At 39.0% G+C, this 23,483-nt stretch overlaps 1 protein-coding gene across 1 annotated transcript in view; it reads left to right on the top strand.

Moving 5' to 3' along the window:
• The window catches only part of LOC124168354 (collagen alpha-5(IV) chain-like), a 108,894-nt gene that overhangs the window by 78,892 nt on the left and 6,519 nt on the right, over positions 1-23,483 (top strand). Inside the window, exons 19-31 of the mRNA XM_046546551.1 lie at positions 816-995; positions 2,399-2,514; positions 2,931-3,021; positions 9,144-9,301; positions 10,254-10,452; positions 12,876-13,075; positions 13,602-13,701; positions 15,559-15,747; positions 16,488-16,780; positions 18,384-18,471; positions 19,717-19,887; positions 21,715-21,900; positions 22,932-23,109. Of these exons, the coding sequence (XP_046402507.1) occupies positions 816-995; positions 2,399-2,514; positions 2,931-3,021; positions 9,144-9,301; positions 10,254-10,452; positions 12,876-13,075; positions 13,602-13,701; positions 15,559-15,747; positions 16,488-16,780; positions 18,384-18,471; positions 19,717-19,887; positions 21,715-21,900; positions 22,932-23,109 (2,149 nt within the window). The remainder of the gene's footprint in view (positions 1-815; positions 996-2,398; positions 2,515-2,930; positions 3,022-9,143; positions 9,302-10,253; positions 10,453-12,875; positions 13,076-13,601; positions 13,702-15,558; positions 15,748-16,487; positions 16,781-18,383; positions 18,472-19,716; positions 19,888-21,714; positions 21,901-22,931; positions 23,110-23,483) is intronic.

Below are 23,483 nucleotides of genomic sequence, written 5' to 3'. Positions count from 1 at the left end.
CAATACAGATCCGCTCAGCTAGCAGTGTCCGGAGCATAAACGCTCATCTCCTATTCTCCAAGCTTGGAGGTGAGCGTTTATACTCCGGGCACTGCCAGATGAGCAGATTCGTATTGTTGGGCTACTAGATGAGCGGATTTGATTCAGTGGGCAATTGTTGAGCGTTTTTGCAGTGGAGGTATTGAAATAGTGTTCCAAAATGTGACATGAGTGATGGAGGGTTAACATAAGTCACTGCTTTTCCCTTCACTGGTCTTTGACTTTTTTGCACTGTACAGCACTGCAGCCAGCCGTTCCTTGTATCTCAAATTTCGCTCATATTTCAAAACGAAATTTCACTTGCTCGACTGTTTGTATCTCAAATATCTCATATGTTGGGGCCAGTAGCGGATATAGAAAAAACTCAAGGGGGCGCAAAATATTTCTTGAGCTACCTATACTTTTATCGTAATGAAAAATAAGTTGCATGCAAAATTTAGGAAAGTTTAATTTAAACTGTTTATGCACATATACAAGACAATCCTATCTTATGAAATAAAAAAGTTCCATCGTGGTTCTGCAATGTTAGGCAATGTGAGCTGGCCCGCAAGGGAGGGGGCACACACCCCCTGTGCCCCCCATACATATCTGCCACTGGTTAGGGTGCTCGTATCTCTAAGCACCACTATATGGGCAAAAATTTATAGCAGTTTCAGGGAAGACAGTTTGGCTGTGAGTGAAGAAAGAGTGTTGACTTAATTGTGGCCAGTGTGAATGGTCTTTTCCTTAGCAAGTGATCTCTCCATCACTGACGTCCTCCCTATTTTAATCCTCAGGGCCAGATGGGCTGACGGGGGCCTGGGGCTTGAAGGGCCTCAAGGGAGAGCCTGGCCCTCAAGGATATAGAGGATTTGATGGTGACCGTGGAATACCTGGCATTCCTGGACTCAAGGGCACTGATGGGCGTCCAGGCCTCAACGGTCCAGAGGGTGATCAAGGAGATATGGGTTTGCCAGGTAAGAGGGACATACAGGCCACACAGGCCGGGAACTAGGGCAGGACACTTGCCCGGGAGGGCAGATTTCAGGGGATAGCAAAATTTTAAAAGTTTGTATAAAAAGTTACTTAATTTAAAAAAAAAATTATAGCACCACAATCAATATTGTTTGATTTTATTTGATTTTGTTGCTTTATTTTATCAACTTTATTACACTGTCAGCACATACCAAATTATTTTCTTCATTGTAAGGCACGATACAAGAATTCCTGTCACTCATGGGCCTGCAGTATTTAACTATCATGTCTACTACTATAAACTTTATTTTTTAAGTATTTAATGGTATGATGCCCTTCCCAATGACTCTCTTTTGGACACCAGTGTTGGAGTGAAAGAATATTGTTAAAGCAAAATGTAAACAATGTTGGCGGCACCATGTATGACATGTCGTTTGTTTTATGTCCTTTGCGTATCAGTAGATGGTGTTGTGTGTCGTTCCCCTAATAAAACTGTAGTAACAAATTGACCGTTAAGGGAGTTGGTTCATTTTGCATGACGCACCCGAAATTCCCCAACACTTCCTAATAATCTGCTGATAGAAGTCGTCACCCAGCGACAGTGAAAAATTGGCCCTTATTTTCCATCTCCGCAATTCATTAAACAAACTATGATGACTGCATTTTTAATTTTTGATGATTGTTGTTTTTCATTGCTGAATCTGAAAATGACCTTCAATATTTTCCATCACATCAAATATTTAGCAAATTGCAAATTTAAAAATAAAAAAAATTATAAAGTGATAAACTATGCATCTTCACTAACAATAAGTACTGGGAATGTATTTTCTTATTATACAGGGTAGTCAGAAATTCACTGATATGCCAGCCAAAGTGAATAGATTGAATTTTTCTCTCTAACCTTTGGAGCATCAAGCTCCCTGTGGATAGCCAGTTAAGCTACCAAGGAATGATGCCTCGGTAGCTTAACTGGGTAAAGCACTCGACCGAGAAATTGGGGGATCTGGGTAAAAATCCCAGTTAAGGCAAATTATTTTTTCTCTGTGGATTTTTTAGCACAAATCGTGCATTGCGGGAGACTCCTGTAACAGTTATCACTGTGACTAGTCCCAGTGTACTTAAAACCAAAATAAAAAAGAAATAGCTCTCTGAAATTCTGAATTAATGTCCAAAAACTAGCAAATGATATTACTTGAAAATATCTCTTAGAGGTTGATTAAAAATCTTACTAGATAGATGCTAAAAAATGAAACACATGGATATCATCAATGTTGGACTTCTGGTGGACATTTTGTTTCTTTCAATGAGTCTACAAAAAATTTGAATGGAGTGCAATTTACCATGAGTCGGTGTCCAATATGCATCACCATTATTAGTATTCTCAGTTGCGTATTTTCATTTTCAGGCTTGGAGGGTTCCCCTGGTCTGCCTGGAATCCCAGGATTGGCTGGTGAAAAGGGTTATCCAGGAGACTTTGGACTTCCTGGAAGACCTGGCATTGCAGGGCGCCCTGGACTCGTTGTACGTATTATCTCATTACAAATCCATGCATTGGAATCTCTTCCTTCCTCACCTAGGGTCTAACAAGCTATTAATTAAACCCAAAAAATAAACTAATATGCTGATTTGAAGTAGCACATTTCCTTATTTTATGGGTGTTTTACTACTATTTACAATTATTTGTGGTTTGTGGTGAGGGAAGGTGTCCCAAGAATTTTCTAACACATTGAATCCTTGAGCACATTATGCCATTTATTTAAGAATATTTCAAAACTATTTTAGTTTTTTATTTCATTTCTTAATTATTGAGTCATTTTAAAGGAGGTTTCTACAGCCTATGAATAATAGTGTTTCCATTAAATACATATTTTCAATGTCGTCCTCAATTTGACGTATTTGATTTCCTGAGGCTACTTTTTATTGTATTTGCATGAAAGGGGCTAAGAGGTGACCTAGGGCCTAGTGGACCCAGAGGTATTCCTGGAGACTCTAGCTTCAGTGGACCTAAGGGAGACATTGGAGACCCAGGTGAGTACTGATATGCATACACCTCTCAATAGTAAAATTTTGCCTCTGCATTTTACATTTTTTGTCCACTAATATGGCCTCAATAAAATACCCTGCCGAAAAGGGGAAAGTTCATCCTAACTGCTTTAGCATTTTCAAAATGTTAAGTGAGCCCTGGTGCATTTGAAGACTCAGTTAAATCAACTCAATGTCACCCTCAGTTTACTTGAAAATATCCCAAAGGGGTTGAATGAACTTCTAACTAAAAGGCTAAAAAAATTAAATATAAATCATGATTTTTGGAATTCTGTGTGATGATATACTTCTTTCGATGAGACTACAAAATTATTGATTGGAGTGCAATTCACCATGAGTCAGTTCCCAAAACGTATCACTAGCCGTTGAGTTTAGTGGTCCTGCTCCATTTCCTTCTTGGATATGGTGCATCACAGATAAGCTGCAAATATGTATTACTGTAAAGGACTTATGTGGATAGGCATTATAGAATATTTTTTTATTCTGAATCATGACATATGAGACATAAATAATCTTGCAATATTTTGTACAAGTTAACGACCTAGGTCAAGTGAGGAAAAACTGTTGATTATTATTTTAAGCATGATCATTATTTACTTCCCTGTTAGTACATAAAATACCTTTCTTGATTTTGGAGCAAGTGAATTCACCTTTTAAGCTGAGACTGTAATGAACAGAATGATAGCAAAAGATTTATATGCAATGAGATTATCACATTTTTATTCACTTGGATGGAGTGAGTTTTTTTACAATGAGAAGTGAGCAAACGCACAGTAATAGCAGGACTTGTAAATACCCTATTTTCATTTGCAATTTATGCAGTATTGTATCCCTCTTTTTGACATCTATTTTAAACAGTTTTTGCCCTGAAAAGCCTAACTCTTTTTATTGCAACATAAAATCAACATCATTTTAGCTATTCTAAGTTCACATTTAGCAATTTGGTGTCAACTGTAAACACTAAGATAGAGCCCCCTGACATGATTTAGGATGGACTGTAGGATGGACTGGGTTGTAACAGAAACAAAAAAAATCAGAGGATGTGTGATTGTCAACTAGCCATTTACTCAGAAGGCATTTTATAATAGAAGATGAGGAGGAAGCATTTGCAAATAAGGAATTATACCAAATTTTGCCTTAAAATATGTACCTATTTTTTTAGCACGATCTTTTGCCGGAATGTCTCCAAGCCGGCCCAGAACTAGGGTGGGGCTGGAAGGACATGTGCCCCGGGTGGCTGTTGTGATTGTTTTTGTTTGAATATGGCTGGTAATCTCCCAACTATCGTATTACTGTATTCATTTGTTTTTTTGTTCTTCACCGGAAGTTTGTTCTTTTAATAAATTGCAGTTTCGCCATGTTATTCAACACGTGTGGTCGTGTTCATTTACCACTCCTCCTGAATCTAAAACCATCGTCCCCCCAGTAACTATTTACAACAGGTTATGGGCCCAGCACGCTTCCACTGCGCTGCTGAATTCAGATTTCTTTATTTTTGTGGTAAACCGTGTGGTAGCAAAGATGCAAGAATCTCAGGTCACTTCGCAGGCGTATGGTTTCGAAAAACTCGTTGGGCGGGAAAACTATTATGACTGGTCGTTCGCGATGACGAACTATTTACGTCGTAATGGATTGTGGAGTTGTGTCCAGGGAAGTGATAATGGCGAAGGTAAAGAACGTAGGGACGAGAAAGCTTTAGCAGACATTTGCCTTATGGTGCAGCCTGTGGTATATCCCCATGTAAGGCCAGCTAAAACGGCAAAGGATGCCTGGAATGCTTTATCCAAGGCATATGAGGATAAAGGCAAGTGGCGGTATGTATCCCTGCTTCGTTCTATGTGCCAAATGAGGCTAGAAAAGTTCGAAACCATGGACACTTATATCAGCGAGGTGATAATGTTGGCACACAAGCTCGAGGGTATCGGTGAGCCGATGGCGGAAAACTTTGTTGCAGCAATGTTGCTTCAGGGGCTGCCAAATTCGTATGACAATCTTGTCATGGCCATCACGAGTGGGGAGAATGTCTTAAATTTGGATCGTGTGAAGACGATTTTGTTAGACGAAAGCTACCGGAAGAGCGTGAGTGCCGGTCAAAATGCGAGTGCTCCCGAAACCACTGCCCTGTATTCCAAGGGCAAGAAGTACAACTCTTCGACCATGGCTGGGAGTTCATCAGTTGTGAAGGCGTGGAAGTGCTGGAACTGTGGTGAAAAGGGGCATCTTAAAACACAATGCCCGCAGTCGCAGAAGAAGAGGGATCCGAACGAGAACAGAGCCGAGGTTAAGGGAGAGAAGAAAGGAGAAAAAAGGAAACCGCTGAGAAGTCTTCTGTGTGCCCTGTCGGCTGCATCGTGTGACTCAGATTGGTTTGTAGATTCCGGAGCATCCGTGCATATGTCACCCCATGAAGACCGTATGCATGATTATTGTCGTGACGTTGACGGTCATATTGAGATTACTGTCGGAAATAACGGTAAGCTTAAAAGCAGAGGTGTTGGATCTGTGAACCTAAATGTAAGTGATCACATTTGTGAACTTAAACATGTTGTGCATGTTCCTGGATTGAAAGAAAATTTGATTTCTGTAAGTCAAGTTGCCGACAAAGGGATCACTGTTGTTTATGATAAAAAGGGTTGTAAAATGTATGATGATGACTTTGTCTGTAATGGTACAGAACTAGCTACTGCAAGTAGAACGAGTAATGGGTTATACCGTTTGGATGTTAAATCAAAGCAGGCATTTGTGTGCAATATTAATGATTATGAATTGTGGCATCAAAGAATGGGTCATTTGGGTATGCAAAATATGATATTGTTGCGGGATAAATTAAGTGATTGCATTGATTTCAAGTATGAACCTGCTGATGATTGTAATGCTTGTGTTCTTGGAAAACAGCACAGAAATCCTTTTCCTAAGGAAGGAGGTACTAGGGCAGATGAGGTACTAGGTCTTGTTCACTCTGATCTGTGTGATTTTGGTTCTAATGTAAAGTCATGGAGTGGGTCAAGGTACATTCTTACTTTGATAGATGATTTCTCTCGCAGAACGACTGTTTATTTCTTAAAGAGCAAGTCTGAAACCAAGCAGAGAGTGATTGATTTTGTAAATATGGCTGAAAATGTAACTGGTAAAAGGTTGAAAATTTTCAGGTCTGATAATGGAACTGAGTTCTTGAGTGATGAGTTACAGAATTTCTTTAAAAGCAGAGGAATCACACATCAGAGAACTGTAAGGTATACTCCACAGCAAAATGGTGTAGCAGAGAGACTGAATCGCACCATTCTGGAGAAAGTGCGATGCATGCTCTTTCACGCAGGAAGTCCTAAGGAGATGTGGGCAGAAGCAGCTAACACTGCTGTGTACTTATTAAACAGAAGCCCCCACAGGAGTGTCCCTGACAATGTCCCTGAGGTCCTGTGGTCAGGTAAGAAAGTCAGCTATGATCAGCTCAGGGTGTTTGGTTCTGATGCATATGCTCTAATCCCTGAGGAAATAAGGGGGGATAAACTAAATCCTAGGAGCAAGAAAATGGTCTTTGTGGGTTACTCTTCAGCTTCCAAGGGGTATCGTTTGCTTAATCCTGAAAACCCGAGAGAAATTCTTGTTGCTCGTGATGTTAAATTCATTGAAAATAGTTTCACTGCAATTAAGGCTATTGGTAAAGGGAAGAAGGGTTCTTTCAGTATGCCTGTGCCTGTAAACTTAGATGATGATTTGCCATTTACTTCAGTGTGTAATGTCAGTGATGATGTTCATTGTCAGAGTGAAACAAATGCCAATGTCAATCACATTCATGGAGCAGAGAATGATATTGAAAATCTGTCTTTTGCGGATGCAAATGAGGTGCAAATAAATCCTGGAAATAATGTCGATGAAGGTGAAAGGAGGTATCCTATGAGGGAAAGGCAAAGGAAGGAATTTCCTGGTTTTGAGTTATATTTAGCATGTGATGAAAAGGTAGAACCTACATCAGTTACCGAGGCATTAAATGGTACTGATAAAATTCATTGGAAAGAAGCTATGGAAAGAGAGATCAGTTCTTTTCAGGAAAACGATGTGTGGGATCTTGTAGACAGACCTAAGGGTGGAAATATAGTGCAATGCAAATGGGTTTTTAAATTGAAGCGGAATGGGGAGGGAGAAGTGGACAAGTATAAGGCTCGCCTGGTAGCTAAGGGTTTCTCTCAGCGTTATGGTATTGATTATCTTGACACTTTTGCTCCTGTGGTGAGACATGATACCTTACGATTGTGTTTTTCAATTGCTGTTGCTCATGGTTTGCATGTACATCACTTGGATGTTTCCACAGCCTTTTTGAATGGTTCACTAAGTGAAGACATTTTCATGTACCAACCGGAAGGTTTTGTTTCAGATGCAAGTAAAGTGTATAAGTTAAAGAAGGCCATTTATGGCCTGAAACAGGCTTCGCGTTCCTGGTATGAGAGAATGGATGAAGTCGTATTAAGTGTTGGTTTTAAGAAATCTCAACATGAGCCTTGTGTTTATTTTTGGAGAAATGGTGCATCCATGGTTATAATATGTGTTTATGTTGATGACTTTTTTGTATTCTTTAATGATGAAGTTCAAGCTGAGAAACTGAAACAAAAGCTCCACTCTTGTTTTAAGGTAAAAGACTTAGGATCAGTCGTGGATTGCCTGGGAATGAGGGTAGAAATGGGTAATGGTAAAGTAAAGTTGAACCAAAAACAGGTAATTTTGAACTTGCTGAGTAAGGTGGGGATGGCAGAATGTAAATCTGTGTCAACCCCTATGGTTCCTGGCACTCGACTGACCAAGGGTGAATCGATAACGTGTGATAGTGTACCTTACCAACAAGTGATTGGAAGTTTACTGTATTTATCAGTGTGTACCAGGCCTGATATATCCTATGCTACCAATTACCTCAGCCAGTTCAACAACTGCTATGGAAATGAACACTGGCAGTGTGTGAAAAGAGTGTTAAGGTATTTAAAAGGAACAATTGATGCAGGAATAGAATTCCGAAGGACTGAGAATAATCCGGATATTTGTGGTTTTGTTGATGCGTCATTTGCTAATGACGTCAACAGAAAATCAGTGACTGGGTATGTTTTTGTGTCTGCTGGTGGACCAATCTGCTGGGAGAGTAAAAAACAAAGTGTAACTGCCTTGTCTTCAACCGAGGCAGAGTATATTGCCATTGACTCTGCAGGTAGGAAGGGCACTTACTTGAAGGGGTTACTCTCTGAGTTATGTGGTAGGAAGGGGCCAATTCTTTTATGGAATGATAACCAGAGTGCACTAAAATTAGCCTCTGACAATGGATTGCATGCTCGCACTCAGCATATAGAAGTGAAGTTTCATCACATCAGGGAACTTGTTAAGCATAAGAAGGTTGTCCTCAATTACATGGAATCTGAAAAAATGATTGCCGATGTGTTTACTAAGGCACTTAATGTGACTGCACACCGCAAGTGCATTATTCCTCTGGGTATGGTTAATTGTAAAAATGCAATGTAAAGTTGGTAGATTAAGGGAGAGTGTTGTGATTGTTTTTGTTTGAATATGGCTGGTAATCTCCCAACTATCGTATTACTGTATTCATTTGTTTTTTTGTTCTTCACCGGAAGTTTGTTCTTTTAATAAATTGCAGTTTCGCCATGTTATTCAACACGTGTGGTCGTGTTCATTTACCACTCCTCCTGAATCTAAAACCATCGTCCCCCCAGTAACTATTTACAACAGTGGCAGATTTTACGGAGTGGCAAAATTTGAAAAGTTTATTTGAAAAGTTATTTAATATTTTAAAAATTATGATACCACATTCAATATTGTCTAATTTATTTCACGTCATTGTAAGACACACCACAAGAATGAACGTGTTTTGTTTATGAAAGTGTTTTTCATAAATAAAAATTCTCAATAGCATACATGTGCTGTGAAATTTCAACTATGGCATATAAAAAAATATAGCATAGGGAGGTATTATATTTCAGAGGTGGGTACGGAGGATGAAAGGGAGGGTATCAGGGGAAGGGGGGCGGCAAACTCATCTTTGCTCCCACTGGCAAAACTCCTAATTCTGCCCCTGTCTCCAAATGTTTATTCCATTGTTTGTGTTTCATTAGGAATTGTTGGCCCGCCTGGATTTGATGGAAGGCCAGGGTTGATGGGTGCTCAAGGACCGAGGGGAGAGCCTGGAGTTGCATCCAACATCGTCCAAGGCTACAATGGCGAACGGGGAGACCCAGGATACCCAGGGGCCCCTGGACCCCCAGGCCCAACCGTAAGCAGTGAATGTGTGGCTATGCAAGAAATAGCATGTGCTATTCCCAGCATGATAAAATTTTACTTCCAACCCAATTTTCCGTCTTAATTAATCATAATTCTGGCCTCGGTGGCGGTGGAGTAGAGTCCTTGCCTGCCAAACAAGAGGTCATGGGTTCTTGTTTGGCAGGCGAGGTCATTGGGTTGATTTCCTTTATCCAGGGTATGGTTGTTTGTGCACGTGCAATTGTTACATTTGTTGAATACCCCAATATAAAATGGCTGAAAAAAGCCCTAATTCAATGGTTTGGGAATAAAATAAAATATGAAATTAAAAAAAATAATCCCACAATAATGAGAGGTGCTTAGTTCACAACAAACATAATGTTTACATGAGGTTAAATACTCCATTTTAGCCAACATTTCAAGCTCTGACTCAGGGCTCATCCTCAGGGCTACTGAATGTCGTTTTATTTGTCGTCACTTGAGGCTTAGACAATTGAAAAAAATCAGCCATTGCTAAATACTGTGTTAGCCAAGACACTACTGAATCAGCAATACCTGAAAACCTGTTCTGAATAAAATATCAGAATGAGGGAAAGTTTGCAATGACGGACAAGCTAATGTGAAACTAACGAGCTATCAAGTGTCACAGAGCTGAGCAGTCCTGTTTTTAAATATTAATCACATAACCTGTGACTCTATAATGCATGTGTACCTGAATGTTCTTGAATGATCTTTTGTAAAATTAATTAATTGCTCCTAATGTGGATGTTATGTCCTAACTTTTTTTATTGTTGGTGACTGGGTGGCTGCCCATAATTGCACTTCTAAACTATTTATCTGTATACATATCTTATGTAATCCTTTATTTACTTGGTGCAAAAAATGAAATCATCTGTTCCTTATCCTGCTGTTAAATACATGAACAGCACACCGGAGACAATGTATTGAATTGTCCTTGTTTCCAGGGGAAACCAGGACGTTTAGGTCAGCTAGGTGTGAAGGGACCCCCTGGTGATCTCGGCCCCAAAGGTCTCAAGGGCCTTCCTGGCAACACTGGACTCATGGGCGTCAAAGGGATGCCTGGGAAGATTGGAGTGAGCGGCTTGAATGGGATTAAGGGCGAGAGGGGAGACGAAGGGAATCCAGGAACCATCGGACGACCAGGTAACCCCTCGCATCACATTCATAAAAACAGATTTTGAAGTTAAAAAAATCTTCTCACTGTTTGGCATCATGTAAGGCTGTTTAAGGTCAACATTTTGATGAGAAACTCCCTCATCTTCATTGGGGCTAAGACTGCCAAGTTTGGTCCACAGTGGTTTTTTATACTCAGCTAGCCCAAGGACGATTGAGACCCATTGAAGCCAGCCAATTCAAATTGGCTCAGGGGGGGTTTGAATTTGAAACGAGTCCGTGATTGTTGCATTTTATCAGTCAACAGTCTCCATACTTGGGTGATGTTCTGCCCAGTGTCTTGGTTAAGATTTTTCTCCTCAAGAAATATTTCTATTGCCTCTTTCACTATTCAATCCCAGTACCATAAGATAAGCATATGATTTTTGTGCCATTAAAATTAATAGATGGCACCATATAGAGGCTATGCTCAGTCAAAGCCAATTTTTTGGGTTGAAAAGGTCCTGTTTTCCTGTGAAACATTGGCCTTAGGCAGCCTTACCGAAATCCAAACCCTAGGAGATTTTATCAATACTATTCGCCGGGAAAGCCAGCAATCTTCTAGATTTCGTAGTCCTTTTCCAACAGAATGAATTATTTGTGGTGGTTGAGGCCCTCTATTCAATCACAAAATTTCGTTCCCATTCATTTATGAAGACAATGGGTTAAATAATGGGCACAATCACTACGTTTTTGTTCACCCAATTCTGTCCAGAAAACCTTCTGATTGTGAAGATATTTGAGTATGATTTTCTTTCGGTCACCTTTAGTAATCTAGAGAAATAAAGGTAATACATTAACTTGTCAACTTAGCCTGTATTTTGGTTATGCATCAACTTGTTTCTTCAAAATAGCTACATGGGTTGGTAACGACATTAGAATCTAATGTTGCTCAATTTCTAAAAGTGACCTAGATAGAAAGGATGAATATTCAGGGAAAGCATATTTTTGGAGGAAAAAAAGTTAAAATAATCTATACAGTGCCATTTCCTGTTTACTTTTATGATTCATGAATTTAAATGCGGACGGTAGGCTTCCATTTTGAATTTCTGATTCGCACCTGTCTCTTTCTGCCAGTGGGCTTATTTCAACCGGCTTCAAAAATAAACTAATACGTGAATTAAGTTATTGGCAGACTCAACCACATTTTGCGGCAATCAGACAGCAGAAAGGAGAGCAGGTTTTCTTCAAGAGCCTTATGGTCAGAAAGCTAGGATGTAGCCTTATGGTAATGGTTAAGGTTGATTGTGATAGTGCGTGCAAAATAAAGATGCACTCGAATATTCTTTTTACTGCATGTCAACTACCTACCTCTTGGACTATTTGTGGTGAAAAATTAATGGGCTTAACCCTTTTGCAGATAATTTATTATCTTGTGTTCCCGCAAGGCTTGGCAGAGCGGGTCATTGCTTCTCATATATTCCTCAACCTTGTGCATGGGTCTATTGCGGGTCATTATTGCTCATTATTCTTGTTTATTACTTGTTCATTATTCTTTTTCATTATTTATTATAGCTCTTGTTAGCAATTCCTTCCCTCACTGTGTGGTTCACTATGACCAAGTAAATGAAGAGGAACTATATTGCTGTTACCAACTCATACAAAGTAGGGTGCAACTGTAGCATTTCTTCATTATGAAAATATGAGAGAACTACTTAGTGAGGAAAATTTTATGTTTGCAACCTATATTTCTCTTTCATCACCTTCATTCTTTCAACTCCCCATCACTCACACTGGGCTCTGCCAGTTCTTATAACTTTCATTGAATCCTATTATGCAGTACCGTAAGTCCCTCTGTTGCTGAGATGATTCATGAAATGGTGAAATTGCACAATTTGGCCAAAATTAAAAGTGGTCCGATCAGTGTGTTCATTGGTTCCTTGAAGTATCATGTGATCTACATTTGACAATGAAACTTTTGAAAAATCCATTTTTTTACTTTCAAAATGTAGAGGCAGTTGGTAACATTGTCATGGATAGACATAGAAAATTTAGTGTTTTGAAAATTTTTCATAAGGTTTCAGACGATTGTAGAGGGGGTCGTTTCTACAACTTTTTGTCTTATATCATCCCGTTCACTCCAAACATTTGTAGAGAGGCATAGAGGCAGTTGGCAACACTGTGAAAGATAGAAAATTTAGTGTTTCTACAATTTTTCCAAGGCTTTCCAATGATTTTAGAGGGGGTCAATCCTATGACTTCTTGTCGTGTCTCATCTCATTCACCCTAAACATTTGTATGAATGAGTGAGTCAGTCAGTGGTTGGATGTGGTTTTTATATTACATACAGATGAATTGCAATTTCAGGTCTGAGGGAAAGGCAATAAATATTGCGTGTAAATGGCAGGATCCCATGAAATGACATCATGGGTACTCAGAAGCATTTGTTTATCACTTGTGTTGCTCTTTTCAAGGTTTGCCTGGCGAGTTGGGCCCTAACGGCCCACCTGGGCCCATGGGCCTTCCTGGACAGAAGGGAGACATTGGTGCACCTGGCTATCCTGCCTACCGCCCTGTAGCTGGTGGCGAAGCTGGGGAATCCGGCCGAGATGGCTTGCCAGGACTTAAAGGAGGGCGCGGAGACAACGGCTTCTCGGGCGTTCCCGGAACTAAGGTTAGCCTCTGCCTCTTTCCCACACTGTCCATCAGGGGCCTCTACCGATTTGATCGATAGATTTTTCTTCCTTATAGGAAAATCTACTAAAATTGGTAGCATATTAATTGCGTATTGCTTGGTTTCGTTAGTAGTAGGACCTGCCCGCCTCTGTGACGGTGCAGGATTCCTCGTCCCTTCCTTCCTTCCCCGTCCTTTCCTTGGAGGCGTCGTCGGGCTCCTATCGCGGCGGCGCCTCTTTTCCTTATTCCTTCCCGTCTTTCCCCTTCTGGGGGCAGAGGAAAAAAGCTAATCGCTTATAGTCCTCGCCTCAGGAGTGTATCCCGCGAACCCGACCCAAGGGTTTCATTACCATTGTCCATCAGGGGCAGATATAAACACATCTCATATAAACACCCAAATACTATGATGCTTATGTTTAGTCAAGTGCTTAATTTAAATTCATTGCCAATTTTTTCTAAAAACTGGCTTCTACTTGTTTCAATTGGAATATGTCCCCTCATTCCCTTCTCTTCTTTACTGATAGGGCCTGAGGGGAGACTCTGGGTTACCTGGAGAGCCTGGAGAACCTGGAATTCCTGGAACTCGAGGGATGGACGGTGATGCTGGCAGGCCTGGAGCCCCAGGTACATGCTTATGAACAGTCATTCCATCTCTTTACTGCCCCTCACACATCTGTAACAATGTTTGTTTTATTTTCCCACAGATATGTATCTCATAAAAATAGAATGAATGAAATGTCTAAGTCATTAATTAATATAAAAAAGAACATGTACTCTCAGTAATCTGGCAGATATCGGACCAGAGCACTGTCGGATTACCAAAAGAGCCAGGTTACTGGAAATTGCTAATAGTGACGCAATAATGTTAATGGGAGAAGATATGATTTATTGTATACATTAATAGATATCACTGGCTAAGTTCTAACAACACGTATCTCAAGTTTGGCCGGTTTCAGTCAGGTATCTTAAACAAAGTGTAATAACATTTAAAAAAACAAAATAAATGCAAAAAAAAACAACTCTTTGTTCTCAAATGAATGCTTCTTTTTCAGTTTTAAGAACTTTTGGTTTTAAATTTCAGTGTACAAGTAAAAAAAATCGTTTTTTTTTCTGAAAAGTTACTATTTTTGAGATATGTGTTGTTGGAACATAGCCATCGATATATAATTTATTGTATTATACACTACTTTTGGACATACACACAAGTTAAGTGTTGGCGTAAAGTAAATCTACAATAACTATACTTTTTCCCTTCCACCACAGTAAAACTGATCATGCATGTCTCCCGTCTAAGTAACGGCTACTTCCCCTTCTTTATGAGTTTAACCAGGCTCACCTGCAAAGTAGACTACTGGAAATTACCGAGCTACCTGTTTGGTATCTACCTGTATAAAAATGTCGGATTACTGGCAGGACTGGAGAAGTACAGTGCCAGATAATTGAGGGAGTACTGTATGTACTCAGATAATGTATCACTACATACCTACTCGTGTTATGCATACAAGTAAATTACATTGAATCACTTAAAGGTGTTGGTCAGTGGAACAATAGATCTTGATAAGTAAGTCTTTTTCTTTGTTTCGTTTCTTTTTCTACAGTTTCCGCTTAAGCAAACTACATAATTTCATTCACAGTTTTGATAACTGCCAGCAAATTAATGTATAACTTGATGTCCATTTATTTTGGGCCCATTTTGGCGGCTTTAAGACCACTATGCTACTTTTCTACGTTGGCTGCTATTATTGTTAGTTGCAGAGTGAGATTTTTCATTTGAAGGTCTACCTTGGGCCGGTGATGGCCAAATAAGATAACCCTTTTTTTTAAATATACATCCTACTATTGCCCTAATATTTGTATTTGTGAACTTCTTCATTCTATGTTTAGCAATATGTACAGTGATTGAAAAGTGGTTAAATATAAACATGTAGAAAAACATGCAAATAACTAAAGTAATGGTAAAATGATAATCTTCTTCAACTTGTCAATACCAAAATACATACGTATTTAACTTTTGCTCTTCATAGCAATTTTTGCAGCAATACTGACAACTGCATACTATGTATACTCTTTTAAAAATAACTTTAGCCTAATCTTTGGTTTTCAAAATGGCAGAAACCTGTATTTCAGTTTTCAAGACCGGGAGAAAATTAGGTATATAAGTATTGATACACTATGTGTACATTGTGGAATGAAATGCCTCAAAACTTTTAATGCTAGGAAATTTTGATATTGCTCCTCTAACTTAAAATAAATGACAAAGAAGAAAATCTGCCCATGGTTACGTGTACATACACAGTTGGTTCTAATTCTACTAGTGGTTAAATGGCCGGATACTAGAACTAGAACTTTGAGCCTTTTGCAGTGTAGAGTGCAGGATTATAAAGCACATGCAGTAAATATGTAGTTGGATTTAGGTATACTCACAATGTGTTTTGCTGGTGTCAAAGTTGGACCGGAATTGAATGGCCTCTAATGTTGCAGGCAGGCCAGATTTTGCCTCAGCTCAGAAGGGTGAGCCAGGGCAGCCAGGCTTTGATGGACGGCCTGGAAGGCCTGGCTTGCCAGGACCTAAAGGGGCCCCAGGAGACTACGGCCCTGATGGACCCAAGGGAAGAAGTGGCGCCCCTGGTGTCAGCTTTGAAGGTCCCAAGGGACTGCCTGGAGACTATGGTGAGTGACCTGACACAGATAAAGGCTATGAATGTGTGTACAGTTTTTTTTATGATGTACATGTGTAGGAGGTCAGTATTGAGCTCCATCCACGCCACAATGTTTCAATATTGACATGGTTTTTCGGAACTTAACCAGATATTCCACTGAATAACTATTCTCACTTATTTGAAAACTTGATGACTTGTCCAACAATTAAACAACATATGTACTCACTTTTCTCTCAATTGTGGAAAAAAATCTTTTCTGGCAAATACGAAGATATTCTTTATAAAAAAAAAATAGAACGAATTCAGTTGTAAATGAATTAGAAAGAAGAGACTAGAATTTTTAATAATATATCAGAATTCTTCTCTCTTATTTTTAATTAATTTACAACTGAATTTTTTTATTTGCTATTTTATTATTGTTAAAAAAATTGTAATAACCTTTTATGCATAAAAATTATGCATGTACTCATATTCATTCCAAGCCCTGATGAAGAAATATTAATATACCGAAACGTTGGCAAAAATTTTCATTTAAAGTCTTTAAGACCTACACTCAAAGACATTAATCAAGGCTAAAGATTATTATAACTGAAATTTTCAAAGAAATATTTAAATGTCTTTTAAAATAAAATAATTTCACTGTATCATCATCGATTGGTGATGCTGAGGGTATCAGTGAATTCACCTTTCTTGGAATGTGGGCTATGATGAAAAGGGGTGGGTGGCTAATAAACAATACTTTGGATTCAGGATATCCTGGGGCTAGGGGTCAGGAGGGGAAGATGGGAGCTCCTGGGTCTCCTGGTCGGATGGGACCAGATGGAATCCGTGGTGCCCCTGGTGAGCCTGGACGAGCGGCATACAGCTTCAAGGGGCGGCAAGGTGACCCTGGACTGCCTGGCTTTGATGGCCTTCCTGGGCTTCAGGGAGAGACGGGCGACCCTGGCCTGATAGGGCTGCCAGGATACTTTGGTCCAAAGGGAGAGAGGGGTGAGCCAGGAGACATGGGCATTCCTGGGTTCCCTGGCATGCCGGGACCAAAGGTAAGAATAATAATGATGTTAGTTTTATTGGTCCAGGAAGATATATTCATACATATATAAGACTATTCCCAGTATATGGTGTAATAATTATAATATTTTATTCACCTGTTTGGTCATACATAATGTAGTTATAGGCTTTGTCATAATAAACTATTCCTTTACAGTACAACGATTCAAAATTCGCATTCCATAGGATTTATATTTTTACAATGGCAAATGTAAACATTTGAAATTGAACACAAGATACAATAGTATACATTTTTTATGCAGGTTTTTGGAGTGATAAAATTTACAAGTATAGTTTTCCAACATTTCATGAATTACAGTCCATTTTGGTTTCTTAGAAAAAAAGAAAACTCATCCACAGTTTAAAAAACTTCACTAAGTAGGAAGGTTTTTAGTTTCCTTTTAAATGGCCCAAGGGGTGAAACATTGCTAATACTCTAAGGTAAAGTGTTATGCAATTTTATTCCTTTATGGCATGGATCATCACTGCAAATTTTTGTGTTTCTTGGTAAGACATGAAGTTTATCACTAGATCTAGTTTTGTCGCTATGGTACTCATTATTTTTAACAAAAGATTTCATATTTCTTTTTATAAATACCAGGATGTTAAAGATGTATAAAGATTATAATGCTAAGATTTTTTGGTTTTTAAAGTGAATTCTGCATCATTCTATATATGTATATGTGAAAGAGGAAGTCTGTTTGTCTATCTGCTAAGCATTTCCATACTGCTGCAGGGATTGCGACCAATAGTATGAAGGTGCATCTCATGCTCTCGGTGCTACTTTTGGTTGTGTCCGACTCATCTCTAGACGCTCTCAAAGAGAAATCATAAAAATCCTGCTATCTGACCATGAATTTCAAGTTCCAAGTTTCCCACTTTTCTGGGTACTATCCTTCCTGAGCTACTCTGGGTGGCCTGATTGTATACAATAAATTGGGTATAGGCTTATTTGTAATACATATTACTTGCATACAAAATGTATCATTTGTCCTGTGACAAGAATTCTACAGTATAAAACAATTACCCAGAAAACATTTTTTCAATTTTTATTTAAAACAAACAGGTCTTAATGCACTTATAATTTCTATTGGCAATTTATTAAACAATTTACAACCCATACATACTGGCCCTTTGCTTTACAAAGCAAGATGATGTGGATTTGTGGTAAGCGAAGTTTATTTTGTGTATGACGCCAGTACATTAGAGACAGGATTTTGAGTACTAATGGGATCTAGTGGAAATGGCAAAAAAAATATCTATGCCAGCCTCCAATTTTCACACTACAGCCAAAGTAATTTTCAGCTGACATTGTAAATACATATAAATTTTTGAAAACATGTTTAAATATGCGAGTCTTCCCAAAAAGTAAGTGATGGATTATCTGGAATAACTTCCAGAAAAATGTGTTCAATTTCTATATGCCTGTAAAGCATTTGAGCTTCAACCTTTCTGCTATGTAATCCATTTTCACATTTTCTGTGATGACCAACATTTGTGCCTTTTCCAATCTGGCATTTCTGACGACAGAGATTTGAAAGCTCTCATGTTTAATGGTCTTTATTATATAAATATCAATTCTTTTTTTGCAAAAAGGGCTTGAAGGGAGATGAAGGCGATCCCTCTCCGTTCCCAGCGCAGTTTGCTGGCGAGCCAGGAGATCCTGGTGACCCTGGATTACCCGGTAAGAGTCAATGATAATAATAATTAGGGATGGTTCATTGAATCTTCCAGACCCCCAAATCTGCAAGGTTCAAGGATTTGAATGTGGATTCGATGAGATTGAATCATAGCACAAAGGATTCTCAATAACACCCTATCTTTGTGTTGCACATTTATGTTACTAATTGTTCTTTCTGTAACAAAAATCCAGGAGCACAATTTAAAATAGCTTACTCTACATAGGCAATAATATAACTCAGAGGCAGATCTATGGGGGAGGAGGGGCTGAAGAGGCTATAGCCATTACGCCGAAATACACACTAGATAAAATCAAAATTTTTGAGGGTTGCCACTTCGTTCAAAAGTATTTAGTTATATTTTCTGATAGATTTACCAACTATAACAAATTGAAAAACAAATTAGCTCTTGACTTGGGACCCATTTAACATGCTTTAGATATATTACAATCCAGTAGTAGATCCAGAGAGGGAATATGGGGGGCCATAGCCTCCCCTTGGGCATCCAATTTACACTAGATAGAATGGTAATTATGCTTGGACCCACACTACTGCTGGGAGGTAACCCCCATTTACCCCCCTACCTTGTTCCTATCCTGGATCCGCCACTTCAAAGTCATTATTGTTTAAGTCAAGCTTGCCAGGGTTCCTTAGCCTCGGGATTGGAAATCGTTAAAAGATATCGTATTGGTGCTTCCTGAAATTTTTTACTGGTGGTCTATGCAAGGGCTACAAATAGTGTTTTCTGTGGCCAATTATGGGAAATATGAGAGGCATCACTCAATTACCTATCTTTTATTATTATAATTGCACTTGAAAAATTTGTCTCTCGAGGTGAATATACATACATACTTGCTGATTGTAAATAACCATTTTTATAAAATTTTAATCAAAAATGTATGCACCAACCTCCACAAATAATGTAATGATTTCTATTTTCAATCAAATATATATTTCACAACCATTTCTGGGAAATAACAAGCTGAAACATTTGAGTCATTAGTGATGCCAAACACATTTTTAGAAATAATAGCTTAAAATACATCAAGCTCACAGATACTTATTGCTATGAAGAATTTCTTCCATGAATTTATAAATGTATCTGAAATTATCTATCAAAAATGCATCTCAAAATTTTAGTGTGGAGGGGTAATATGACCCAGAGGTAAGCAGTCTGTGAAACCAATATCATCATTTGTCACAAATGGTGTCTCCACACTTGAACCTGTACTCATTGCTGCATTTTCCAGGTCCTCCCGGTCTCCCAGGACGCATGGGCATTCCCGGCAGAGACGGAGAGAAGGGATTGATTGGAGACTATGGCCCCATCGGCCTGCCTGGTTTGAATGGTTACCCTGGGCCCCCTGGAATGAATGGCGTGCCAGGACTTGACGGCCTGCCCGGCAACCCTGGACTGCCAGGTGAGTGAGCGACAAGATAGCGTTGGCTCCAGGGAATCAAATTCTTATGCTTGCCATACATACTGGCCATCAACGTTGGTGGGCTCAGTGGCACAGGGAGGGGGGATTTTGGGGGATAAACCCCTCCCAAGAGCTGAGAGAAATTTTTAATTTCAATTCATCGCACCTAATTGGATTAATAATAATTATCGAATAGAGTAAGGATTAATAAAATATCCTTCAGAAAGCCATAACACTCACCATTTTGAACCATTAATCTTAATTGTTTATGGAGGGAGGGCTCCCGCACCTCCTGCTTGGTGAGTATCCCATACCCCCTGACTCTGCAATATTAGTTACGCCTTAAACCCCCCCGCCCCCAAGCCTTAATTCTTAGCAGCCCCCCTGGATGGGCTAAGCTTTCACATGCAAATCCGTAGGCCAAGGCATGGAGAATAATTAGAGCTCTCACAAATTGTACAAATTATTTACCACAAATCTTCAGAATATCACCATTGTCTTATATATCTTTAATGTAAATTAGATGCCTGGAAATTATCTAAAATTCCTGAGGGTGTTCACTCGATGCATAATTACCTAGAATAAGTTCCTGATGATGATACAAAGCATTGAATCTATTTGCAATAGTAAAGTAAATGAAAGTGGGCATCTACGATAGCCTTTTTGTTATTTCATGTGATTATCTAACACATTATATAACCAATATTATTAGCTCTCCACTATTCATTCATGGCAGAGAAAGTATGGCTAATAATTAATAATTATAACAAAGGAAGGAATCATTCTTAAAAAAAGATGTTTCCACAAAAGAAGTGAAAATTTTCCTGGTTTGTGGTCGCCTTGTTCCTATATGTACGTATACAGGATTAATTTTTCATGCAATCAATTAGGAACAATTGATAAAGACAAAAATTAATTAAATTGAATCAGTCCTGCTACTCTTTCCACACTCCACTACTCATTAGGATAGGCACCTTGGCACCTAGCTATCTTGAAGATCTTGTCGCACAAATTTGTAAACAATTGTTAACTATACATGCGAGAATGAAAGAATCTTGAAATCCTTAAGTGCTTAATTTTGCACGGAATGCGCTGGAACAACGTTCCAGCACCTCTCAGGGAAAGTTGGGTACTATAATTCAGACATTTCAGGAGCCACGAGTTTTAAAAATGTCATGGATTTTTTAATATTTGGTAAAACATCATTCCTTGTTGTAAATTTTACTTTATGTTAAATAATCTGAAGTTTTATGGGGGGGGGGGGGGGGGGCTCACATTTGAAAATCTCGTGTGGATAAAATGTTTGCGTTCCGGTAACTAAAATTTTAGAAATTAAGCACTGATGGTATTCAATATGGTACATCATTGTATAAAATGAAGTTTTACTTCTACCAATATTTTTCAGAATCTAAGATTAAGATATGAATTAATGTCAACATGATATCATATGTCAACAAATAAAAGAGAAAGAAAAAGCAAATGTGGTGGAAATAACATATGTATGTAATTTATTCAGCCTTTGTCAGCCATACATGAACTCATCACATTTCATTGCTGGCCCATGGTATGCGATTTCCCTTCGGGTTTGCTGATTTTCATGAATTTGAGGCTATGTTGTTATGCAGGAGAGCTCAGTAGCCTTTATAATTTGCTCACCAATACTCAAAGTTTGCTGAGCAATGGCTAGTGAAGATAATTTCATCAATTCAGAGGTCTTAGGTACTTGGAATGCCTTCCTTATTCATTCATGAGCTGTTTTCACTAGGTATTTTCAACAATTTAAATCAGAGTATTAAAAGTGGGACTGATTTGTGCTTGCATTTACAGGTCTTGCGGGAATTGTTGGCGACCCTGCTCCACCTGGTCCTCCGCCCAAGAGCCGAGGTTTCTTCTTCACCAGACACTCGCAGAGCAGCACAGAGCCAACTTGTCCACCCGGCACCTCCAAAATGTGGGGTGGCTACTCCCTCTTGCACATCATGGGCAACGCAAAGGCCCACGGACAAGACCTTGGTGAGGACCACACATAGAAATAAGCACTTAGTTCCTGATGTGTTCATGCATGGGTCACTGTGCCTCACATAATCCCTGGAAAATTGCCAGTTTTTTTTTCTTCTCCATGGGAAAATCTTTTCTTCCTTAATACGTTGCATACGGATGGCGAGAATTCGCGTCATTTTTTTCCCGAATGTTCCGGACGGATGACGAGGATTCTCGTCATTTAGGCGCGTCAACCTAAACAATTTTAAAGCGCACAATACTTATTCGTTAGAAAGTTTTCAGTTGTTGTTTGTTATTCATAATGAGTTGATGCATCATAAAGTTTGATTGGGTAAATTTTTATTCTAAACATTAGCTTTTTAACCATGTTTAAACCAAAGGCATTATGCCCTAATAGGCACATATTTCCAAATCGGCGTTCCTAGGAAACTAAATACCCCGGTACGCAACGTGTTAAAAAACATTAAAGTATGGTTTCGCCAGTAGTGGCCCACTCTGTCCTAATGACGGCATAGGGATTTCCCTGTCCTATTCCTTCCATCCCTATTCTTTCCCTGGAGATGTCGTTGGGCTCCCATCGCTGAGGCGACTCCTATCCTTTTTCCTTTTTTTCCTTCCTCATCCTTCCCCTTCTGAGGTGTGCGGGTGAAAAGTCTCGCACTTACGGACCCAACCATCAGGAGTGTAACCCTGCAACCCTGCCCTTGGTACTCATTTCCATTGTTGTGCCTGACATAAATGTTGTTCTCATTTCATTAAACATGCAGCTTTTCCTCAGGCTTTGCCCTTTCATGTAAATCTCTGGCACAGATGCATTCTTATAATAGTGAAATACAACATGAAAAATATCTCAGTACTTGAAAGGATTCTTTGAAGGAACTAGCACTAAGATGTATGGTGAGCCGTCAATGTGTAATTCTTAGAATAAAAAAGTAAAAAAAATGAATGGTCCTTTTTAAGATTTTACATGAATCTCATCGATATATAATTCCATCAATGTAAATGAAGCATCAATATTAACTTTGCCTCATTTTTGATTGCAGGTACCCCAGGAAGTTGTTTGCAGCGCTTCTCTGTGATGCCATTCCTCTTCTGCAATCTGAACAATGTGTGCAATTATGCTAGCCGTAATGATTACAGCTACTGGCTGAGCACAGCAGAGCCAATGTCAATGATGATGACCCCTATTTCTGCCAGAGATATCAAGAAGTACATTTCTAGGTGAGTAAGCATTCTCATCCAAAAAGAATCCTCATTTCAACCAGTTTTCTCTAAAGATGCAGAGTAAAAAGCAAAAATTTCATCTTTCACTTCCAAGGGCTCCCATTGTCACATTTTTAGATTAAAAAGTGTTTCCCATTGTTCTAAGTTTGAGTGTGCAGTGGTATAGCTACCATTATTGTATTCATAATATACAAATTATTTGGTTTTAGAAATCCCAGTTTAGACGAATGTTAATGGTCAATTTTAACCTCATTTGATGCAATGCCACTCCACATAGGGACCTAGATGCTATACGAGTACATAGGAGTTTTACATGGTCTGAGATTACCAATGCATGCATGAGGCACAGAGCTCAGGGAAATATCTCTTAA

This window comes from Ischnura elegans, chromosome 11 (assembly GCF_921293095.1).
Source record: "Ischnura elegans chromosome 11, ioIscEleg1.1, whole genome shotgun sequence".
NCBI lineage: Eukaryota > Metazoa > Arthropoda > Insecta > Odonata > Coenagrionidae > Ischnura > Ischnura elegans.
This window is presented reverse-complemented; position numbering and strand designations above follow the sequence as displayed.